Here is a 25,249-nt window from a genome sequence, read left to right on the forward strand (position 1 = left end):
TTTTTTCCTTCACAGATCCTGCCAGACCTGCTGAGCCTTTCCAGCAACTTTGTTTTTGTTCCACACTGTGTTATCTCTGACTCCAGCATCGACAGTTCTTATTATTTCTGGAAAAAACAACATTGATTGGGAGATTGATTATCCTTTCAGAAAATGGCATCCTGTCAGTTATTAGATTTTATATAAGACCTAGATAAGAAATTTTATTCCAATAACTGGAAAGATCTCATCACTCTCTTCAAGGAAAAGCAGACCACCCTCTTGATATCTGCACTAAATTTTAACCCTCAGTTGAAAACATGAGAGAGAAATCACATATTCTTTTAATTAACTGTAGAATGTTGCAGTGGTGTCATGTATATCCAGACAGCTGCATTCACAGCAATTAAAAGTTCATAACATTTGTGTAGCATGTGCATAATTTTATTTCCCCACCCTCACCTAGCTTGGTTAAAGGTAGTGAAATCTTTAAATCAGTTGAAAATAACTTCTGTTCTCTATTTGCACAGATGTATTATTTTAAATATTTTTGTCTATTGTATAGCTTGTCTCCCTGCAGCTAACAGTCATTGCTGCCTTTGTCAAGGAGCTTAGTGCTGTGCTTCCAGTGTGAGCTCCAAGATGAGTTTCATTGTTGAGTTGACTTTCATGTCACAGATCTGCTAGCTTAGTAATGGAATTAACTTTTTGCCTCCATTTTGAAGGAGGTGTTGCAGAATCGAGTTGTGGATGCCAAGGTTTTCCCCACTGCTTATGGCTCAGGAGTTGTTATATTAACTGGTGCTTTTAGATTCACACTTGCCACAAATATAGACGACCTCAAACTCCGAAGATTTCCTGAAGTTCCAGGTAAATATTCTACATTCAGTTATGGAATCAAATTGTTACTGTGTAACTCATTTCAACCAGGCTGTTAGGTTTATGTAAACATCAGAATTAAGTTGAAATTATGACATTTGTTGTTGAAGTATGTCTACTCCTCCCATAATTTGTATGAAATCTGTTAAGATTATGATTGCATATGTAGAAAATTCAACCTTTTGGTGGATTGACAATTAAGATGTACAGTAGAATTTATTGGTTTTTACTGACAACTTGTGATATCACCAATAGCTCAATAATCCCATTTTACCCACTTCTTTTACCATCTTAAATTTTTGTATCATTGTAAATCTGCCTAGTATGTACATTGTGAAATTCATGCCAAAGCATCCCTTGGCCAATGATGCAGTTATGCTTCTACTTTTAGAGAGTAACTTATAGGGTGGCACATGAGATTTAAACTAATGGATTGTTATTACATTAGGAAAAAATAAATTGTGCAGAAAACTGTGAATATATTTATAACTGGACGACAGAGCTCAAAGGACTGAATAACTTTCTCCTGCTTCTCTTTCTTATGATCTTTCTTCATTGTGCAACAGTGCTCAGTTACAGAGTCAGTGCTGGTCCAAAAACTGATGACTGACATTTTTTCCTATGTAGCAGAAAGGGGTAACTTTACTGCAGTATTAATAGAAATTGATAGTAGTATAAAATTAGTACTGTCAGATTATATAGATTCAGAAAGATTGCAAATAAATGTTAAAAGGATTTGGTTTTTGGAATACCTATCAAGGGAGGAGATCCAAAGCAAAATTATAGTGACATATTATAGTATACAACTGAAAGGTTAGATGTGACTACTGTCTTTACCAGCTTTGGTTATCTTTTAAAATGTTTCTGATGTAATACCATTTGACTAGCGATATTGGCTTGTAATACTTAACCAATACCCTCAGAGGATGTGAAAGAGAACAAAATATTACAAGGTGATGGAATTTCAAAAGAAAATATACCAACAAATACAGTATTATGCTTTTTTCACCCCTAACAGGATTACTGCGACCACCAACATGCTGGACTGTATTGATGCAAGATCGACAACCCAAAATTGTTCTTGCAAATGGGAAGGATTTATATATCTTAGATAATGCTTCCTGCACATCTGTGGTGAGCATAAAATCTGCCTGACTGCAATAACAAGTTCTGAACAGTTGGTTCATTTCATACAAGAAATAAAGTACAGTGTGAAGTCTATTCAGAAGTTGGCATATTAAAACTAAGTACCAAGCAGTAGGGGACTGCAACTTGTCAGATGAGTCACAGTTTATGAATATGTGTTTGACCTGAAGAGGTGAGATGCTGTCAAGTGGTGCATCACCCAATACCTAGTTAATGCAGCATTACGTGGACTGAGGTATGACAGATCTTTAGGGTAAACTCTCAATTCCTTAAGACTGTAGAATGTACAATGACTACTGTGAAGAGGAAAAAGGTAGATGTACACGTAAGAAACTACTCAGTGGTAACTGTGATTCCTGATTTGTAAGCCAAATAAAATTCTATTTTAAATGTTACTATTTTAAAAGAATTACTTACAAAGCAGCAGTGACAACAGTTAGAAGCAATAATTGGTAATTGGAACATTCTAAAATATAACTGCTACAAATGTAAGTTTATTAATTCCCTCATCTTTAGATGCACAGAAGAAAGGTCTTTTTACACAGCATCTTTCGTGATTTTAGGACCTATCAAAGTACATTCTAACCAGTAAGGTAATTTTGAAGCTGATTTGCACGCAGCAAGGTTCCATCAACCGGAATGTGATGATTGGATAATCTGGTTAATGCTGGTTGAAAGATAAATGTTAAAGAAGACACTGGACAGATTCCGTACTCTTCAGATAATAACCTGGGACTAATTTTTTTACCATCACCTGAGAGGACAGTGGGCATCTTGGTTTAACAACTTATCTGAAAGGCAACAATTCAGACCTTGCAGACTTACTCAACATGGGGCTTCAGCCTAAAGTTTGTGGTTGAACATATGACCTTCAGACTTCAAGGCAAGAGTGCTACCACTGGATCATCGCTAAATCTAATGGTTATTAATGGAAGTAGGAATAATAAGTACTTGTTTCCATGATTCTTCTAAATCAGCCTAAACTAATTGATGTGTTATAGTTCAGTCTACTAAACTTCTGGTAACAATTTAGAAGAGTCATGAAACTAAAGATTACCTGCTCTGAGCAGTCCTAGTGGCACAGACAATTACATAATTTGCCATGAATTCATATGAAATAGACCATCCCACAATGGGGTATGCAGTAACTTTCTAATCTTAATCGTGATTGTACTGATGAGACAGACACACTTTTTAATGTTGGGGATAAAGCTCTTTCACTTCTGCAGATCACACCAGTTAAGAGGAGCAGAGGTATGAGGTCTATATGCATTCTTGGGGAATAGGAAAAAAGGTAATGATTGGTATTTGGCTAATTTTAAAGCATCACTTTTTTTGTAGATTCCACCTGGCCTTGGACCGCAAGTCTGTGGATTTACCCAAATTGCTGTTTCATTCAATTATAAAAAGCTTGCTCTATATACAGACACTGGTAACATTTGGATGGGTTCTTCTTCATTCAAGGTAATGGGAAAAGTCTAACCATGATTGTAATGAAGTTTTATTTGCAGTAACCTGATCAAATGATTTATTTGGTTAACATAATAATTTTAGCATTTTGCAACAACTTATATTTATGTAGAGCTTTTAAAAATAGTACACTTCACAAGAGCATTTCATAATGAATTTGGAGGTTGAGCCATTAGAGGAGTTAAAACGGATAAATGATGAAAAATTTGGTTAGAGGAGGCAGAGAGAATCTGAGTTTCAGACTTAAGCAGTTGAAGGGTACTGGTGCAGTGATTAGAATATGGAATGCTTATGAGATTGAAATTGGAGGTTTGCAGGGTCGGAGGACGGTACAAAGATCGAGTGGGCAAAGTCATGGAGAGATCTGAAAATCAAAATGACTTTTTTGGATTGAGGATTGATTTTTGGATTTGAATTTTGGATGAACTCAGATGTTATGAGGTGGAAGATGGGCAGCTTCTAGGGATTAGAAAGGGTAATGTTGCTGTTTTAATGTAGCTGCTTTTTATCTAGGTGTACAAACTGTGAAAACTAGATTTATTTTCTGTATTAATTAGTACATAATTAAAAATTTGTGCTGCTTTGTTCTAGGACAAATTGTGCATAGTTGAGACAAACTTCAAAACAGCACCTAAGCAGTTTGTCTGGTAAGTGGTTGTTGTAGCTTTGATTCAAATGTATTTAAGTTTCATATATAGTTTTTGTGCCAACATGAGACAATGTGGACAGTGGAGAACATGTAAATTTGCCAATATCAGAATAAGTAACTCAGGTTCACTTCCTGAACAGGGAGAAGTTGTTTTCTAAACGGACACTTGCCAAAAAAGGAGATGCTGAAAGGGTACTTCTTGTCAGCGGGTGGGGGTGTGAGGGTTAGTTGGTGGGAGGTGATGGAATTAGGGGTGAGTAGTTTAAAAATAAAAAGTCTCCCATTTATGACCAATGAGAAATTTCATTTGTTAAAGGGTCACAAATATTCTGAATCGTCTTTCTGAGAAAGCAAGGCAGGCTGGGTCATTGAATATATTGAAGGCTAAGTGAGAGATATTTGTTCTGTACGGGAGTCATGGGTTATGGGGTCAAAAAGAAAAGTAGAGTTAAAGCCACTGGATTATTAGCCATGATATTATGATATTATTGAATGGCAGAACAGACTTGACAGCTCCTCTTCCTCCTGTTATGTTTTTATGCTCAGAGAGAAGGAGTTCTAGAGGGAAGGGTGATGGCTTTCAGAAATTTGTTAGTGAAATAATCTTGCCAAATCTTGCCTCTCAATAGCTAATTTTCAGTTACGCTCAAAATGCATTAAAATACTTCTCAAAAACCTTTATATATTTTTATCTGACATAACAATTTACAAATAAAATGTAGGTACATATAGTTGTACATATAGTTATACAAGAAAAGGCTATCCATTTGGCTGCATCAGTGTTCAAAAAAGCATAGATTTCTTTCAGATGCAAAATGACTGTTTATTCCTGGATATCCTAAATGTTGTCATTTATTTGTATCTGCCTCTTAATAATTTTGCTAGTGCGATGTGCAGTGTTTTGTAATCAATCTTCAAACTGTCTGCAGTAAACTATTGACTAGTAAGTCCTAATAGACCCCTTATTTAATAAGATGGATGTCGACTTTGGTAACCTTTCCCTTTCCATTTTTAGGTGTGATAGATCAAAAAGCAACAATCCTACTGTAGTTGGTATTTGGGATAAAGTACTTTTTATAACAGGAGAATCAAAGGAGACCATTAAGTATCCTTACGATGTCACTAGTGTTGGTTCCTGTAATCACTAAATGCCTCTGTGTCAGATGTAGTATCAAAAGGACCATGATAGGCCATCACGTCAGTACGAGAGTCCAAAATACATACAGCAGTAAGCCATCCCACTCTCTCGACTTTATCAGCACAACTTTCCAGAAATTTCATGTGCTTTCAGTACCAGAGTTATGTTAGTTCTTGATTTTGAGAACGAACAGTTTTAGGATTAGTGTGAAAGAGCAAGAAAATAATCTTCAGGAATGTTTTTTCTTGTGGAACAGCATTGATTTCTCCATGACTCAAATCAATGCTGAAATCTTGTTATGGTTCTCCATGCTTAAGAATGTGAGCACTATCTTTTGACCTAGGGCAGAAGAAAATCAACAAAACATAATTGCTATTGCACAACAGTTTTTATCTCAAGAACAGGAAAGCGAGACAAACACAAAATCAAAGACTTAAGAAAAATTAAGTTGCAACAAAAACTGTTCTGGGTTATCCTGAGTATCTATTATTGGGTATATTCAAGGATGAAATGTACAGATTGTAGCCTCTTCAGGAATCAAGACAAATAGAAAGCAGGTGAAAAAGTGGACTTGAAGTGTAAGGTCAACCATTACCATATTGAAAGGCAGGGCACGCTTGAGGGGCTGCATGGTCTAGTCCTCCTCTTTCTGACATTTTAATAAAAATTATTAACGACAATCTGTGTTGGCTCTACTTTGCTGTCAAGTAAAGTGGTCTGTAGCCATCTAACTGAAAAGTGAGTAGTTGTTTGCAGTCACTTTGGTTATGCCCTTCTGTCCATTGTACAATCCATAAATGTTGTTTTTTAAACACTTAAGTTTAAATCTTTAACTGAAGTTCAGATCTTATCAAGATGAAGATATTCATTTGGTGCCTGAGGTCGATGGTGTTCGAATTATTAGTTCTTCTAATCACGAATTTCTGCATGAAGTCCCACGTAAGTTCTGTGCTTATTCAGTGAGGAGTGGTGGTATTAGATATTTGTAGTCTGATTTTACGAGTGTACTATATGTAATCCTGGAGATTTCTAATAGAAACAAAATACTGGAAAAATGCAACTTCAGAAAGCGATAAGATGTAAAAAAAGAAATGTTTTGAGTGATGTACATTCTTTGTTCAATTTTTACCTCTCCTGGATTTTTCTAAACCTGGTTCGTATTTCTAGTATTTTCTATTACTACAAAACACAATTTATATCTCTGTCTTAAGCTTCTAAATCATCCTTGGTACCCCATGCATAAATCAATATATATTGTAATTGGTGTAAAGATTGCAGGACAAAACTCTGGCAATGTCTCTTTCAGGAGGATCATTTCTCGACTAAGCACAGCATTCATTATGGGTCTCATCCATGTCTTCATTACCTCAAAACTTAATTATTCCAGTGTAGTCTTGGCTTCTCTCCCACTTCTATGCTCAGTAAATTTGAAGTGTTCAAAAGCTCGCTGCCTGTGTCTTGACTGGCACAAGTTCCATATCATCTCTGTGCTTGCTGACCTACATTATTGTACGGTCATACAAGGTCTCAATTTCAAAATTCTCATCCTAGATATCCTTCTCTTTTTGTGTAATATCTTTCAATATGAGTTATGTGTTCCTGCCAACTCTGGTCTCTTAGGCATTCCCAGTTGTTCCACCATTAGTGGTTGTGTCATCTATTGTCCAGCTCTCAAGCCTTGAAACACTCTCCCTACACCTCCTTGCCTCTCTACCTTGCTTTTTGCTTTAAAACCAATCTTAAACCCTAGCTTGACCAAGCTTTTGGTCATCTGATCTGATGTCTCCTTAGTGGCTCGATGTCATATGTTGTTTTATAAGACCTTTCTGAAGCAAGGAAGGGCATTATCTTAAAGATGCTGATACTATGGCTTAGGTGTGCTGCATTATATTGGACAAAGTAGGCAATGTATTTCATAAGCAACTGATATCAGAAATGCCCTTTCTTCAAAAAAAATCACATGATTTGAAACATTCCAGAACAGATATTCATGTTGTCAATGCTTCTAAAATTAGAAAACAATATTAACTTGGGCTGCTGGCATCTCTTTAAATATAGTTTGGTGACAGGTTCATGAATTCTGCTAACTTCTTGTGTCATCGAATTTTGGCTTTGCTTTCAGCTGCTTGTCAAGATATTTTCAAAATTGCCTCAATGGCACCTGGTGCACTTCTTCTGGAAGCTCATAAAGAATATGAGGTATGTTGTCCTGTTGCCTTTCCTGTAATTTTACATATAGAGTAATTGCATGAATGTTTTAAGCTTCACTCTAAACTTCAAGGAATCCAGAACTCCTCTGCCATATCCCATCTTAGACAAACCCCTTTTTATCCCTATCACCCTAATCTTGATTGCTTTCCAGTCGTATGAAACCATGCTTTTAACATTTCACTATTGGTTAAACCCTCCATGGCCTCATCTCTGCTATCTCTAAAATTTCCTCTCTCACCATCCACTCCACCATTTACCTCCAACTGTCCTGGCCACAAGCTCAGGAATTCCATTTCTAGGTGGTCATTTGTTTTGGGCAGGTCTGTCAACTCTTTGCTGCAACTCTGCCAGAATTGCCCATGGAACTCCTGAGCCTGTCGCTCAGTAAGTTAATATGGGTGATCCAAATCTCAACTCAGCAATAATATTTCTAAAACACTGCCTAGATTTGGTCTCCACAGCAAAAGTAAGTGCATTGTCTGTATCTAAGCCAGGACTGGCGCTTTCTGCTATAATTGTGTTTTTCAAATCCTTTCATACTCTTCTTGTTCAGAATGCAGACCGAGGGGGTGGTTTATAAACCTTATTGCTGAACTGACATGAATGATAAATATCCTTTTGAGAAATGCCCCAAACACTGAACACACGCTCTTTGTGCGATTTCTCTATTTGTTTCAGGTAAATCTCTGCCAGATAGTTTTTACATGTGAAATGAAATAAAGATCAGCTGTGATTGAAGCTCAGTGTTGAAAGTTGGCACCAAACCTGAATCCATGGAGCTGGATAGAGAGATCAGGACTAAGACAAATGTCCTTGCATTAATGGGGTTTGACTGACCTTTGGAGGTCTTGCTGGACTTTACTTGTGAAATAATCTTTGGAATGTCATTTTTATGTCTGTTAGATTAAATGTAATCCTAATTTGTATTCGTAGAAAGAGAGTCAGAAGGCAGATGAGTATTTACGAGAGATCAAAGAGCAAAACCTCTTGTTTGAAGCTGTGCAGCAGTGCATTGAGGCAGCAGGCAATGAATATGAACCTGAGATGCAGAAGTCTCTGCTGAGGGTAAGAATAGCATAATACACATCTTGTAGATCTAGTACGAGGAAATGTAAGAGGGCATTCTTATCCTCTTGTAGAATTTATTGTTTAACCCCTGGGGTGGGTCTAATTGACATCTTGTGATGTTTAAAAGTTTATGATTTATTTTCTGTTTGTGCAACTATTCTGTAATCAATTTTTATGCAAGGCTTTCATATGAATGGTTAAAATACACAGGAGGCAATTGGCCCAACGTGTATGGGCTGGCTGCAAGAGCAGCTAAGTTATTGCCACTCTTGTGTATTTCAGCAATGTATAATAACCAAGAAGAATTGGAAGGCTATGACTAGTAATCCATAATTTTCTCCCTGGTTTTCCATATTATCCTAGGATGAACCTCATCCATCCTGGTAACTTATCAACTTTTTAAAAAATATAGCCTTTCCAATACAACCTTTTCATCACATTTTAGTACACGGCTTTTGCAAGTAATCCTGTAAATGAAAACTGAAAGAACTGCAGATACTGTAAATCAGGAACAAAAACAAAGTTGCTGGAAAAGCTCAGCAGGTCTGGCAGCATCTGTGAAGGAGAAAACAGAGTTAACGTTTCGGGTCTGGTGACCCTTCTTTAGAACAGGAAGGTTTTCTCCTTCACAGATGCTGCCAGACCTGCTGAGCTTTTCCAGCAACTTTGTTTTTAATGCTGTAAATGATTTAGGTGGGAATATATAACTGAATAAGGGGAAATTGCCATTCTTGTTTATAAAGCTCAAATCATCCAGCCTTAGACTTTCTAAGTTGACATTTGGAACGTTTTAAGTTAGGAAAATGTTAACTTTAGGTTCTACTACAATAAGATTTACAGTATTCTTGAAGCAGTGCATCTTTTGTTCTTTTAAGAAAGTTCTGAATCAAACATGTAAGTTTAATTTCTGATGTGCAAATAAATAACTATGAATTTATTTATTATCAACAATATTGAGCTGAAGATAACAGTAGAAAGCAGGTTAAATTGTTCTCCGATCCTAAGGGTTCCGCATGGATTTCAGGTTTCTGTGAGCCTGCCATCTGACTTCTGTCTTTTATGAATATGATCTTTTATATATTGAATAAGAAATTTCAGCAGTAATTGCAGTCCTTATTTTGCTTTGGGCAGCTGACATCCTTTCTGAAGTTAACTCACGGGATGTTTCATTACTTATAAAGGCTGCAAAGGAATATATAAATTTGCAGAAAGTCACTCAAATGCGAGATGGTGAAAACTATTGGAATAAAACATTTGTCTGATCAATGAATTAACTCATTATGAGGCTCATAAACCACCAAACCAGAAAGGTTCCTGGCAATCTACATTCCAAAATTGTTTTGAATTATGGAGGTGATTTACTTAAGCATGCAGCCACTCTTTTTTTATGCTATTGTATATGCATGGTAATTTAGAGAGCTACTTGTGCTTAACTTGTGTGGAAACTTTCAGGTTGCTTTGCAGGTGCAGAGTTTAACGGGGACCTTGGTTCCATTCCTGTTTCATGTCTAGTTGCTTTTACATGAATCTCAAGTAAGATACTCCAGTGAATTTCAGTATCCATAAATTGCACAGCTATAGTGGTGATGATCACATGAGTCAAACCTCTGCCAAAATTCATCATTTGCATTCATGAATTAAGGATAGTCATTTGAGTAAAGGGTCATAGTTGGTTATGATTTGGTACCCCAGCAAGAAATCATCACTTGAATGGTAGAACATTGACGAGGGTGTAATAAAGTTAATGGCTTATTGTCATGTTGTAGAAGGTAATGTGATCATGTTATGGTAGCTGGTGGCATCAATTCAGGATGAGATGTTGTGTCAAAATATTTCTCTTCTCTGTGACCATTAGGTAGTTGAAACTTCAGAAACTGTTCATATTTATTTCCTTAATCTCAAAATGAGAGGAGTTAAATTTAAATTCAGGTATGCAATATATACTGACCTTGGTGCTATTTACTTTATTCACAGGCAGCCTCCTTTGGTAAATGCTTCATCAGCAATTTTCCACCAGATACTTTTGTGAAGATGGCCCGAGATCTGCGTGTATTGAATGCAATGCGAGACTATACTGTCGGCATTCCTCTTACTTATCCCCAGTATCCTTGTATGTGATCTATGACTAGAGTGATATTGTCACACAATGATTTTAATGAAACATGTGGCTTTTTTGGATCTGCATATGTTATATCAAAAGATTGTTATTTTATTTCCAGTTATTTATTGAGTCATGAAAATTCACAAGCAAAAATTAAAGAAGTAGTCAACAAAGAGGACCCATCATTAGTGGTTATCTAAAGTAATTAGAGAAGGTATCAGACTTTAGGAAAACACATTTAACTGCATAAAGATGAGTGGTAGGTCAGATGATAGGGCAGAATATAAAGAATAGTAGAGATTAACTAAAAGCTTCTGGATGAAGAAATTAGAGTATGAGAGGAAGTTAGCTACAAATATTAAAAACACTAGCAAGAGTTTCTGCAGATAGTTAAGCAAATGAGTAAGTAAAGTGAGTGTTTAAAAAATGAAAATGGGGAGTTATTTATGGATAATAAGGAAATAGAGGATGAAATGAACAAATATTTTGCTTCCTTCTTCACTGTAGAGGATACGATGGAGATGAAGGGGAGAAGGAGAAACTTAGTGAATTTGCAATCACCAGAGAAGCAGTACCAAACAAATGTATGGACTTGCAGGTTCACCAATCTCTGGCTTCAAATGGACCTCACCCTAGGGAGATGACTAATGAGGTAGAATACTAAATTTTCATTATCCGTGGGGTATAGGGGCATGGCTTTCCTCAAAATAACAGAAAAGCAGATACCACTACCAAGTAACTCTCCCGTCTACTGTGATGGACCACATGATTAGCCAAGATGAGTCTGAGTAAAAGATGGGGTCTGGAGCTGCCGTTGTGAGTACATAGATCCACTGGTAGCGTATCTGCAGATAATAAGGGCTGAGTGTAGATGCATTGGTGTTAATTTTCCAAAAGTCCCCAAATTCAGGAAAGGTTCCATCAGATTGGAAAGTAGGAAATATAGCTCCTCTATTCAAGAAGGGAGGGAGGCAGAAAACATGTAGTAGGTTTATTGTCACGTGTACTCGCATGAGTACAGTGAAAAATTTACAAAGTCACCACTTACGGCGCCATCTTAAGTACAGCGTTACTTAGATACAGATTCTTAGGAATAAAGTAGAAAAATAAAGAAATAAAAAAAGTTCAGAATTACAGTGCTACCAAGCAGAGAAGTTGGAGCAGACAAGTCCTCCAGTCCGAGTTGGGGCCTCGCCTCCAGTCTGCGCTAGCTCACTGTCAGCACCGATACCATCTGTCTGAGGACAAGAGGTAAATTGAAGGAGAAAAAATGAAAGGAAATGGACAAAGTGGACAAACTCGGGAGCCCTACTCTGATGCCATCTTGGATAACATCAAGATAGGAAAGTATATTGCAAAGAGATGAGTTTACGGAAGAATATATATAGGTTGAGTGAGTAAGCAACGATCTAGCATTTGGAATTAATGTGGGACAATATGAAGTTGTTCACATTGACACAGAAAAAGCAGAGTATTACATATATGGAGAATAACGGAAGAGGAATTTAGGTGTTCCAATGCATGAGTCACAAAAAGTTACTTTGCAGGTACATCACATAATCAAGAAGACTAATGGGATGCTATCCTTTATTACAAGAAGAATTGAACATAAAAATAAGGGTCAGAAACAAAAACAGAAATTGCTGGAAAAACTCAGGTCTGGCAGTGTTTGTGGGCAAAAAGCAGACTAAGCACTTCAGGTCCGTGTCACTAGCTCAAAATGCTAATTCTGCTTTCTCTCCACAGATGTTGCCGCAAATACTGTCAGATCTGCTGAGTTTTTGCAGCAGTTTGTTTTTGTTTCTGATTTCCAGCATCTGTAGTTCTTCTCTTTTTTTTAAATTGAACTGAATTAGCTTCATTGTTTCATGTCTTCAAATGAGTACAATGAAAAGTATACAGGACCTTGGTGAGACCATATCTCTCAAATTGTGTGTACTTTTGGCTTCCTTATGTGAGGAAGAATGTAAATACATTGGAACCGCAGAGGAGGTTTGCTGGATTGAAAGTTACAATTTTGAAAAAGTTGTGACAGAAATACATGAATCCCGAATAATCTTAAGGTCGATGTGGAAAGGATGATTCCTTGTGTGTCAGTGCAGAACTAGGGGCACTATTTTAACATTAGGTGTTGCCCTTTTAGGGAGAGATGAGAGAACCATTTTCTGTGAGAATTGTGCAGTTTTGGAATTCCCAGAAGGTGGTGGAGGCAGGACCATTCAGCATCTTTTAGGCAGAAGTTGATTCTTGTTGGGAAAGGATATTTAAGGTTGTCGGGGGTAGCTGGGAATGTGGAACACAAATAATCTTATTGAATCACAGGCTCAAGGGGGTGAATGTCTATTTTTGCTTCGATTTTGTAAGTCTGTAATGATACATATTATCCTTCAATTTTCATTAGTCATCATTCTTACTAGAATTTTTCTTCCTTATTTAGAATAGAACAGTTTTTTACAAGATGTAATCAAAAATTCAAAATTAAATCCTCAATTATAAGAGGTTATAGTGCAGTCTTAGCTTCTCATGCCAGTCTTGATTGTCATTTGATCTTGATTCCATTTGGTGGGTGATGTGTGCTAGCTGCTGAGCTAATAAAATGTATGGTGAATTTGTTTTTGGGTGAAGACCTGATCATTCTGCGCTTCTGGCACCCAGGCTTCATGATGCTGGCAGCCCAGGAGAATGTAATATTCCAAAACATTTAGTCTCACCATTAGAAGTGTTACTGTAAGTGATGTCAGCAAGGATTATAAAAAGGCAAAACATTCAGTTGAACAAAATTTGTAAGAAATCTATATTTCGATGAGCTCACTATCCTAGAGTTATTATAAAGTAAAATTTACATTTGATGGATTTCTGACACTTGAGTATGTGTTTGGGAGACTTTGTGATTGCTTTAATTGACCTATTACGTGAGCAATTGATTAAAGTCATCATCTAATCCTGCAAATTAGATCATGGAATTGAAATTTACCTGCGTTTTCTTCATTCTAACAATTGTACTGAGACATCAAAGTCGTTGATGTAGACTGACAGCATTAATATCACTGAACAAACTCATAAAATATTTTGTCATTCATTATGCAGAATAACAGTAAGAGAATATTGTATTATGCTAATTTAATAACTAAACACAGAATGAATTGTGTGTTATTAGCGTGATTGTATAGTTGGGAAGCACTTGCTGAATTGTCATGAGTTCACTAATGGCTCCACCTACAGAATTTAAACTAATCAGTTGAGTTTGTAATGTGGCTCATTTACATTTTCCTAGAAACGACATATATTCATATGCATATCTGAAAACCATGGTTCAGAGTTCTTGCTCTTCATGACAACACCTCAACCAGTCAGTGTTGACTTGCCAACTATTCATCATCCTTCGCTCTTATAGAATGAATTGTTGTGATCATTTTAAAAATTTGCTTTCTTGCATTTGTCTTGAGTGCAAGATGAAAAGCTTTAGCACATGTTTCACTTTTCAACAAGATGTAACAGTGGAATATCTCTGATTCTGGAGTTTTGTGAAGGGGTGTTACCTGTTACGTTTGATTCTCTTTTGTTTCATTTGTAAATCTTTAATTTGTACTTATCTTGTGGTATTTGATATAATTTGTTCAGAGCCTCTTGTATTGGGCTAATTTTATAAATTAAAGCTAGTAAGGATCATTTATTTTCAACTTTTCCTCAACGTATAATTTCAGATATAAACAGCTCACTATTGAAATTCTAATAGACAGGTATCTTATGAAGTACTCAACATGCCTATATTTAGAATGATTTGCTTCAAAAATGCAGTGAATGTTTCTGCTCTCCTGAAATAGGGCTGACTAATTCAATCACAGCTTTCTTCAGATTTGCTGCTGAGCTGGCTCTTCAGTGTTTAACAGTGCATTGGGATAAAATTATTACATTTTACAAATGTTTTGGCAGGGATAGGGCTAACCAAAATCATGCCACATAATTGTTGAATGTGGTTCTCAATTTGCCCAATCTATAGCATATGATATTCCTGTAATTATCAAAATGTTAATAGGGAATAGGATAGTTTCAATCCTGCTTATATGTTCCTTTCCTCAGATTAATTTTGCGTAGACTGTACCCTCTTGCAATAAGGATTTGTAAGTACATGAAAATATCAGAATTGCAGGGAGCAAGTCGGATCTTGGCTCACTGGGCCTGTTATAAGGTAAATGGTACAACCTTGTTTCCCCTCTTCAGATACTCAGAAATCCAACTTTGTCTTTACACTTCATTGAAATTATAAATATCTACTATTTCTGATCATGCAGCTTTCAATAGCTTGGGAGACTTTGTGATTGCTTTAATTGACCTATTATGTGAACAATTGATTAAAGCCTGCACTGGTCATTTTAAAGAGTTGGTTGGTAGTACAGAACTTGAGTAAAGCTGAAAAACACACATTTTGTTGAGGCTTATTGTCTTGCACTCATCAGGATAATTCACAAGAATATCAATTCAAGGGGAAACTAACACTTGCATTGCATGAGAGGATAATGTTGATTGGTTATCAAGTGGAGGCATTCCCATGGAGAATGTGCCTGTTCATGCTGATTGACAGTTAACTGCCAGGCTTTGTTGAAATTTTAATCCAGGCAGGTTGACTGTAATTGATATTACCCTGAGAAGTGAACCAGCAAAAGACTGTCACCTATTGTGTTGAGTTGAATCACTCATGTTCTTTCTGTCTGCATGAAGAGGGCCCTGTCTATTCAATGCACAATGTGGTATATGAATTTCACTGGTGTGATGCCAGATATGTAGCCTATTAGACCAACTGGCAGATCATATCAAACAGCATAATCTTTGGCTGTTCACAACAAGCTTGGTACTGACAATACCTAAACAACTCTGCTTCCAAAACCTTCAACACAGCGTCCAACAGTGAATACAATTCTACAATTGGACAGTATTTGCTGGATAATCCTGAGCAGGTGAAGGATTATGCTGACAAACAATTTAGGATTGTCAGTCGGGCCTGCAATGTGGTATGCTTGTGTATAACAGAAGCTGCATGTACTAATACTCAGGGCCCTGTACTTTGCAGACAGAAAGAACATGCACATGCATACTGCATCTGATTCAACTCATCAAAATAATGGCTGGTTCATTTCTTAGGGCAATACTGTGACCAATCAGAGTCAATCAACCTGTCGTTTTCTTGGTCCCGTCAGCATTAAGGGGTGAATGACAACACCTCCATTAACCAGAGCTTACCAAGTCAACAAAATATTGTTCAGCTATGGTATTTTATATTTGTGACCCAAACTTTAAGCATCAGAACATTTTTGACAACTGAGAGCCAGAACTGCAGTTGCATTTTGCTTGTGCAACCTGGTGAATAGTTATCAAAAAGAACAAGTGACGGCCTAGTGGTGTTATCACTGGCCTAACAATCCAGATACCAAAGATGTTCAAGGGACTTGGGTTCAAATGTCACCACAGCAGATGGTGGAATTTGAATTCAATAATGTATCCATAGTAAAGAGATCCTTGTTTGTCCAAGAGGCTGTGTTAAAGCCCACCTGCCCATTTCAGCTGTATTCTCAGCTGATGGTGCATTTCACTAATGGAAAGCTTTGCTGTATCATTGCACATTTCCCTCGGGCACTCTGCCTGTACATCTGCATTTTGTTGGTTCCCACAAGGTTACAATTTAAAATTTTAGAGAGCAGAAGTGGCACCCACTTCCTGTTCTGCCATTGGGAAGGAGGAAAATTCCACTCAGTCTTTAAGGTCTGAGATGGCCCTGATGAAGTCACAGTGAAACATTAGCTTTGTTTTTCTCCACAATTGTTGCTTGACTTGCTTAGATTGTACAGGCTTTTTCAAATTTGTTTCTAGTTAGTAGAATGTAAATATTCAGAGTCATTTGTTTTAACTCTTTAGTGAATGTCTTGACAGTCCTGAATATACACAGTATTTGTAAACAACTTTGCTTATTAGTCTCTTTGCCATGTGCTGCAATGGACACATAACTTGGAAGGGATTTGTATAAACATTACCCTTCCATGAACAATTACCATCTTTGATCCATAGGTCCAGCAGAAGGAAGAGCCTGATGACAGCATTGCTCGTGCAATCAACCACAAACTTGGGGACACTCCTGGCATTTCCTATTCTGAAATTGCTGCTAAGGCTTATGAATGTGGTCGAATAGAGCTGGCGATAAAGGTGAATAAAATTCAGTTTTTACTCTAAGTTGATGTTATAATCCCCCATTTTTAAAACTGTTCACTATTCCGGGCATATCTTGTAAAGCACCTTGTAATAGGGAATTCTGTGAAATTCTGACAGACAGGCAGACTGACTACTGAGTTCTGCACTTTATCGACAGATGGAGCACACTTATAGGTAGTAATCAGGTGGGTGCAGGAAGAACATTGAGACAATCAACTGAGCCAGGATTCTGCATCAGCTGAAAACAGAGCAATGAAATTGATAAAAATATTTAAAATGATCATCAAAGTTAAACCTAAATAACAGAGATAGGCTATTCAGCTCATCAAGTCTTTGGTTGCCATTCAATGAGATCATGGCTGATCTGATAACTCTCAACTCCACTTTCCTGCCTTTTCCCAGTGAACCTTGCTTTTCTTATTCATTAAAAATGTCTAGTTCAGCCTTGAATATATTTAATGACACAATCTCTACAGTCTTCTCAATGTAAATAATTTTACAAATTCACTGCCCACTGAGAGAAATCCTACTTATCCCTAAATGGGCTTAACCTGTTCTAAGATTATGTCGTCTGGACCTACGCTGTCTCGCAGGGGAAAACAATCTCTACCTGATAAGCCCACAAAGAATCTTATGTTTCAATAGATTTTCTGAACTCTAGTGGATACAAGCCCAATGTAGTCAACTTTTCTTCATAAGAAATTCCTTCCATTCCTGGGATCAACCTTGTGAACTTTCTCTGTACTGCTTCCAATACCAGTATATGAACCCTTGAATAGAAAGACCAAAACTCTATGGAATTCTAGTTGATGTCTAACTAGTGTCTCCTGTAAGTTTAGCAAGACTTCCTATTTTTATACTCCATTCCCTTTGAAATAAAGGCCCACATTCCATTTGCCTTCCCTATACCTGTTGAACGTATATGTTAGTTTTTCGTGATTTATACACGCATACCCCAGTATTCCCACTATTTCTGTTTTCACTCACAAATTTGATGATAGTGCATTCACTTCCTTCATCTGGTTAACGTATTGTAAATGATTGTGGCCCCAGCACTGATCCCTGTGGCCTTCCATTAGTTACTTACAGGCTTCCATGCTGAAAAGCCTCCTCACCCCATCCCAGCTCTGACTTCTATTAGTTAGCCAATCCTCTATCCATGATATACTACTTCCAACGCCATGGGGTCTTATTATGTTGCCTTGTGTGTGGCACCTTATGGCCTTTTTGAAACTCATGTATTTTGCATCTAGTAGTTCCTTTTTATTATCTATCCTGTCTGTTCCGTCCTAATACATTTGTCAGAATGATTTGCCTGTTATTGAAGCCACGTTGACTCTGATTATTTTTCTAAATGCACTGCAGTTACTTCCTTTATAATAGACTCTCATATCCTCCCAATGACGTGTCAAGTTAACTGGCTTATCGTTATTTGCTTTTTCTTGTCTCTTTCTGTTTTTGAATTAAAATATTTCTTTGGCTGTTTTCCAGTCCTCTGGGACTTTTTCAGAGTCTAAAGATTCTTTAATAATTGCTGCCAGTGCATCCACTATCTCTGTAGCACCTTCCTTTAATATCCTAGAATGCAACCTATCAGGTCCAGGGGACTTATCAGTCTTTAGCCCCATTTAGTTTCCCTAATACTTTTCTGTAGTTATTGTATTTGTTTCCTCTCATCCTTTTGCCTTTTGATTATTTAATGTTTTTGGAATGTTATTATTTTCTTCTACCTTGATGATTGATACAAAATATTTATACAACTCCTGTTTTATTTGCTGAGTTTCGATTGTTATTTCCCCAATCTCACTTTCTAAGGGGCCTGTGTTCACTTTGTCCTCTCTTCCTTTTTATTATTCAAAGAAGCTCTTACTATTTGTTTTGTTATTACTTGCTAGTTTACCATCAAAGTTTATTTTCTCCATTTTTGTTTGGCGTCTTTTGGTGACTTTTAAAACATAACCAATCCTCTGGCGAACTGCTCATCTTTGCTACGTTGTATGTTTATTCTTTGAATTTGACTCTGTCCATAACTTGGTTAGCCATGGATGGTTTATCTTCTTCCTGGAAATATTTTTTTCTTCACTGATATGTATCTTTTCTGTGAGTCATGAACTATTTTCTTAAACGTCTGCCATTATTCATCAACCACCTTTTCAGCTAAGCTCCTTTCCCAGTTCGCTCCACTTAACTGAAAGCATATTGAAGACTATGTTTTTAAAAACATATTAAGTTACAGCAAAGAGGTTACAGTTGGTTTGATGGCTACTCACTGAGATGGTACAGTCAACAGAAAGCAGCTCCAGACTATCTGTGAAGTAGAATCAACTTGTTAAATTTATCTGAGAAAATAAATTATACAATTTGAATTCATACCAAAGGGAAGTTTGACAATAAATGTACATATATGATAACAAAAAGTCAGTGCCACAAACAGATAATTGAAGTAACACTAATATTTTTAGTAGGCCAGAATTTTCTGTGGCTGGTGAATAAACATCCACAATTTGATATATTTGCCCTCAACGTTTTTGATTTACTTGAGCCTTTGAATGGCAAATTGCTGTCAATGGAAAGTCTGAATAATCCAGTCTCTTCTGCAGGGCATTCTGAACCTGTGCGAGTAGAGTAAACAGCTGTGTAACAATTGAAGAATCATTAACGAACAGTGTCTAATCTGACCAAGAAAATGTAAGTTTAGAGTAGGGAATTCAAAGTCAAATCAAGTTCAATGTTAAGATCCCAACTGATGTTAATACTGAACAAGTCAGATCCCAAAGTGTAAATTGACTTGATAGATCATAAGTTTGTTTTTTTCAGTTTAGTTAACGTGGTCACTCGCTGAACATATTCACATGAGGCTTCCAATGTACTTTTAGCAAAGAACATGTTTATTACACTAGAGAAAAAAAAAACAAAGCTATTGTTATGTACTTGTAAGATAATTTGGAAATATCTTTTCGTAACAATAAAAAAGAAAAATTCAGTGCTTTTCTCAGTAGTATTCCTTCCAGAATCTCGACCCTACGAAGTATAATCTTCACTCTTTTTTTTTTAACTTAACTCACAAGGCTCCAGCATTTTCTTTTGTCAATTCTCTATTCTTCCTCTCGACACTGGTGACTTCACTGACATTTCCTAACTGAACTTTAAGAATAGTCCCATCAGTTTGAACTGCTAAAACAGTTCTCTGACATCTTTTCAGCTCTGAAAGTCGGACTACCATGCATTAAACTGTGCTTCTGCTGGAATTAAACTTTTAACTGAGAGTTAGGTTGAAACTGCTAGTAGCTCTTGGCCATATGTTTTTCTGATGTCGTAAAAGTGCAACTTTGTGTACATTTCATAACATAGCTCCCAAATTAGTTTGCTAATCATTTAACTCCTTCCATGTTCTTACTTGGAAAGTTGTCTTTGTTTACTGTTCAGAAGAACTTTCTGAACTTGACTTTATTTTTAAAAGAAATTTGCTTTGATTCCAAGTTCCAAAATAATATATTAAAATGTTCATCGCAACAGGAGGTGAAATAAGTGGTCAAAATTGAATTAAAGGTAAAGCCAAAAAAGAACCATCCTAAATAGATACTAGGAAGAATAAGAATCCATATAGGTAAAGTAAATATTTGGTTTCAAGGTGATTGTTTGGCAGTAATTTAAACTTAACATGCTGTTAAAAAGAGTACTTAAACTGAGACATATGGTGTTTACTTTGTATCTGCTAAACAAGTACGGGAACGTTATGTTGTTTAATGAGTTTGAAAGGTGAGTCAGGCAGCTAATACTGGAGCAGTGTAGATCAGGTGGCAACTCTGGATTTTCATGTCTAACTATGTATCTATTCTCACTAAAATTGTTGTGTGATTTTTGCACAAGAGAAAAATAAGGTTGATATTATTTCTAGAAGATATGTAACTTCTGTTTTGTTCTAGCTTTTAGAGTACGAGCCAAAGTCTGGTGAGCAGGTACCCTTGCTGTTGAAGATGAAAAGGAGTCAGTTAGCACTACTTAAAGCGATTGAAAGTGGAGACAGTGATTTAGGTAACTGAAATATTATGATAAAAGTAAAACCTAACAACCTTCACATTTAACTGATGACTGATTATATTGGTCTTTTTTTTTTAATTTGTCCTTCATAACAATTGAATTTTCATGCCTGAGGTCATTCCTAAAAACTTGCAACGTGTTGGATGTGATTGGCTGTCCTCCTTTTCGGAAAAGACTTTGTCCATAAATTCTGTCCTTTCAATGTTATTTTGAATCGGAGGGGAATACAAGGGAATAACAGCAAAGGTTTTGTTTGACTAATGTGGCAAACAGGTTGCAGAGGCCTGGTTAGTTAATTTTTATTTGAAAGTACAGTGCATACTATTCTGTAATCAGTAGGATCCTGGGAGGAGCATATTTTAACACATGTACTAATCATCATAGCTGGGTACCTCCATTTTCAGCCAAAACAGGACCACTTGGATAGGTTACATTGGGCAGGTCAGTAAACCAGATTAATGCTTTATTCAGCATTTGTGCCAACACAGTTTTCAGGAAATTGGAAGTTCTGAGCTTATCTAACTAACAATGTGTTGTTAGCTAAGAGGTTTTGCGGGGTAAAATGAAGCAACATGCAATTTGCCATTGTTTAGGAGTGATTATCAGTTTCCTGATTGGTCATCCTTTGGGAGAAGAGGAGTCTTCGTTCACTGTTTTGTGGTAGCACTTTTTTCAAAAATTTCCATTTAATCCTGAGCTCTTGGGGAGAACAGCTGCCTGGATCGTTGTGTTACTGGATGCAATTTTTTTAAAGAGCCAATGCTTCTGACTGTGGGACTTGCAATAGTTTGCCAGTTTTACTGATACCTTAATTATTGTGATCAGGGTCAAAATAATTCAGTTGCTACTGATATTACAGCCACTTAACCTTGGCATGGCACTTGGCATTTCCATGGCACCCAGAATCAGTTTTAAGTGAAATATAGGGGAGGTGAGTTCTAGTTTCAAATCTCTTATTAATGCATGTATTCATAGAATCCGTAGAATCTCTACAGTGTGGAAAAAGACTATTCAGCCCATCAAGCCCACACCGACCTTCTGAAGAGCATTCCACTCAGACCCACATCCCACCTTATCCCTGTATTTCCCATGGCTAATGCACCTAAACTACACATCCCTGAACACTATGGTAACTTACCATTGGCCATGCACATCTTTGACCTGTGGGAGGAAACCAGAGCACCTGGTGGAAACCCAGGCAGACACGGGGAGATCATGCAAACTGCACACAGATAGTTGCCCAAGGCTGGAATCGAACCTGGTGCAATACTTGCAAAAGGAGATATAGTCAACTCTAAAGTTACTTTTGGTTTCTGAAGATGCTTTTGAATGTCATTAGTGGTTGGGATGAGATTCGGATGTACACGCAGCAGTGGAAATTCCTGCATCTGGTATTTACGAAGTTTATGAAAATTAAATTATTTGATTGTTCTAGATCTGTTTTATACAGCTATATTAACTGCTTCATGGCACAGAAGGAATGTTGTTAAGGAGTGTTAATGTGTTTAAAGCTATGCATTGCAAATTTGATTCCTGATGAGTTGTACTTCTTTGCATTTCAGTGTATACTGTTGTGACATACCTAAAGAATGAAATGAACAGAGGGGATTTCTTTATGACACTTCAGAATCAACCAGTTGCACTAAGTCTTTATCGTCAGGTAACAGCTTTTTGCCATATTATGCATTTTGTCATTTCTGGAAGTTGAGTACTGTTTTACATGGATTAACTATTCCTTGCTGGTTCTAAATGTTGTAATCTTGCTGGAATTTTTTTATTGCTGTTTTCTTTGAAGTAAAGGTGAAAGGAAAGAGGTTCTAATCCACTTTTGATCATGTTGCAGTAATTGGATAAGATATAGAATAAAATAGCTATTTATTATTCTTTTGTGGGATGTGAGCATGGATGGTTGGGCCAGCATTTATTGCCCATGCCTAGATTCCCCTGACAAAGCGGTGGTGAGCTGCTTTCTGGAAATATTGAAATCCCTGTGCTGTAGGTAGACCCACAATGCCATTAGGGAGGAACTTCCAGGATTTTGACGCAGCATCACTGGAGAAACGGCAGTATATTTCCAAGTCAGGACGGTGAGTGACTTGGAGGGAATCTTACACATGGTGGTGCTCCCATGTATCTTTGTCCTTGTCCTTCTAGATGAAATTGATTGTGGGTTTGGAAGATGCTGTCTAAAGAGGTTTAATGAATTTCTGCAGTGCATCTTGTCGATGGTACACACTGCGGGCTACTGAACATCAGAGGTGGAGGGAGTGAATGTTTGGATGTGGTGCCAGTCAAGCAGGCTGGTTTGTCCTGGATGATTCAAGCTTCTTGAGTGTTGTTGGAGCTGTACTCATCGAGGCAAGTGTGAAGCATTCCATCTGCCCAGTAATGTAGCTTAGTCCCAATCTTTGGGGTGCCTTCCGTACTTGCACCAGTGTTAGTATTTTTATTTCCCACAAACACTGCTCATAAGAATTTTGGTGAGGGTGTTAAAAAACACTTTATAATGCAAAGTATAACTGGGCTGAGTCTTCTAGTTCAATTTCACATCATACCCTTCTGGCAGTTAATAGCTTGCCTCCTAACACTTGGGCTGGTTTTGATGACTATGCCAAATGATATCCATAGGATGGTGATTGTAACTTTATGGGCAAATCTTATTTTGTCAAGGAAACCATAGCAAAAAATCTGTCATTTGCATGTTTTAGGGTAAAGTTTATTTTTACCCATCTATCTCTTTTTCCCTGCCTCCTGCACTTGTATCCACCTGTCACTTGCCTCACACCCCCAACCCCCTATTACTTGCTGGCTTCACCATTGAGACAGGCACCAAGTCTTTTGCATTGTAATTAACAGTGATAGTGATAGTTACACAATTGCTAGTGAGCAAATTGCATCAACTGAGTTATTTTCTTATTAATACTAAATAACAATGGTCAAGAAAGCACAACAACATCTCTACTTCCTCAGGAGGCTCAGGAAATTTGGCATGTCCATAAGGACTCTTACCAATTTTTACAGATGCACCATAGAAAGCATTCTATCTGGGATGCATCACAGTGTGGTTTGGCAACTGCTCTTACCAAGATTGCAAGAAACTACAGAATTGTGAACACAGCCCAACATGCAAACCAGCCTTCAATCTATTGACCCCATCTATACTTCCTGCTGCCTTGGGAAAGCAACCAATATAATCAAAGATCCCTCCCACCCTGGTTATACTCTCTTCCACCCTCTTCTGTCAGGTAGAAGATATAAAAGTTTGCATACGCGTATGAATATATTCAAGAACCGCTTCTTCCCCACTGTTATTAGAGTTATGAATAAACCTCTCAGATTTTAAATTTAATGTTGATCTTGCTCTTTGTGCACCTTCTTTACTGTCATAACATCATATTCTACTACCCTAATGCACTTTGTATGGAATTATCTGCCTGTACTTCACCCAAAACAAAACTTTTCACTGTACCTAGGTACATGTGACAATAATAAATCACATGAAATCAAATCAATGCCCTGAGATGAGCTATTAATTAAAAGTATTGTAATTGTTGTAGGATTACACACTGTAGAGTAACCATAAAAGTGTGTAAAATTGTTTGGTGAAATCCCTCTTTAGTGTTCCTGGTTAGGATTGTTTAGCTTTTGATTTTACAGTTTTTTACCCTTATCCTGTTGATCTTTTTGGCCATTTAATTATTTACTTGTAGTTTTTACAAAGATCAAATATAGTTTCCATTTCGTTTTGTCTGTTCGATGATGTATGATTTTTTTTCTAATTCACATAGTGTAAATATTGAATATTTTTTGTATTTAATAAAAAGTAAATCTTTTTACTTGTGAAGGCCTTTGACCAGTGAATGCTTGCCCACAAACAAACACAAAAATAAACTCAGCAGGTCTGGCAGCATCTATTTGGAGAGAAACAGTTAACATTTCAAGGCTGAAGAAGAAGAATCATATCAGACTTGAAACATCAGCTCTTTCTCTCTCCACAGATGTTGCCAGACCTGCTGAGTTTCTCAAGCATGCTATGTATTTGTTTCAGATTTCCAGCATCTGCAGTATTATGCTATTATTCTAATGCTTGCCCACAGTTTTGTAAGCACCAAGAACCAGAGACACTCAAAGATCTATTCAACCAGGATGACAATCACCAAGAGCTTGGGAATTTCTATGTGCGTTCCAGCTATTCTAATGAAACGGTAAGGACAAAATACTCCTTCAGCTGGGATCCGTTATGGCCTTTCCAAACTAAAGTTTGTTTTCGTAATGACCAAAGAGGCTGTGGTAAAGATCATTAACTGTACTTCAGCAGCAGCATCATCACATGCAAAGAATAATGGTTCTGCCAAGTTTGCACGAA

At 37.0% G+C, this 25,249-nt stretch overlaps 1 protein-coding gene across 1 annotated transcript in view; it reads left to right on the plus strand.

Moving 5' to 3' along the window:
- The window catches only part of vps16 (VPS16 core subunit of CORVET and HOPS complexes), a 56,261-nt gene that overhangs the window by 19,367 nt on the left and 11,645 nt on the right, over nucleotides 1–25,249 (plus strand). Inside the window, exons 2-16 of the mRNA XM_048598720.1 lie at nucleotides 705–849; nucleotides 1,877–1,992; nucleotides 3,346–3,468; nucleotides 4,066–4,121; nucleotides 5,139–5,228; nucleotides 6,106–6,200; nucleotides 7,384–7,460; nucleotides 8,406–8,537; nucleotides 10,515–10,642; nucleotides 14,346–14,381; nucleotides 14,722–14,830; nucleotides 16,702–16,836; nucleotides 20,769–20,877; nucleotides 22,446–22,543; nucleotides 24,981–25,088. Of these exons, the coding sequence (XP_048454677.1) occupies nucleotides 705–849; nucleotides 1,877–1,992; nucleotides 3,346–3,468; nucleotides 4,066–4,121; nucleotides 5,139–5,228; nucleotides 6,106–6,200; nucleotides 7,384–7,460; nucleotides 8,406–8,537; nucleotides 10,515–10,642; nucleotides 14,346–14,381; nucleotides 14,722–14,830; nucleotides 16,702–16,836; nucleotides 20,769–20,877; nucleotides 22,446–22,543; nucleotides 24,981–25,088 (1,557 nt within the window). The remainder of the gene's footprint in view (nucleotides 1–704; nucleotides 850–1,876; nucleotides 1,993–3,345; nucleotides 3,469–4,065; nucleotides 4,122–5,138; nucleotides 5,229–6,105; nucleotides 6,201–7,383; nucleotides 7,461–8,405; nucleotides 8,538–10,514; nucleotides 10,643–14,345; nucleotides 14,382–14,721; nucleotides 14,831–16,701; nucleotides 16,837–20,768; nucleotides 20,878–22,445; nucleotides 22,544–24,980; nucleotides 25,089–25,249) is intronic.

This window comes from Rhincodon typus, chromosome 7 (assembly GCF_021869965.1).
Source record: "Rhincodon typus isolate 14 chromosome 7, sRhiTyp1.1, whole genome shotgun sequence".
Lineage (NCBI taxonomy): Eukaryota > Metazoa > Chordata > Chondrichthyes > Orectolobiformes > Rhincodontidae > Rhincodon > Rhincodon typus.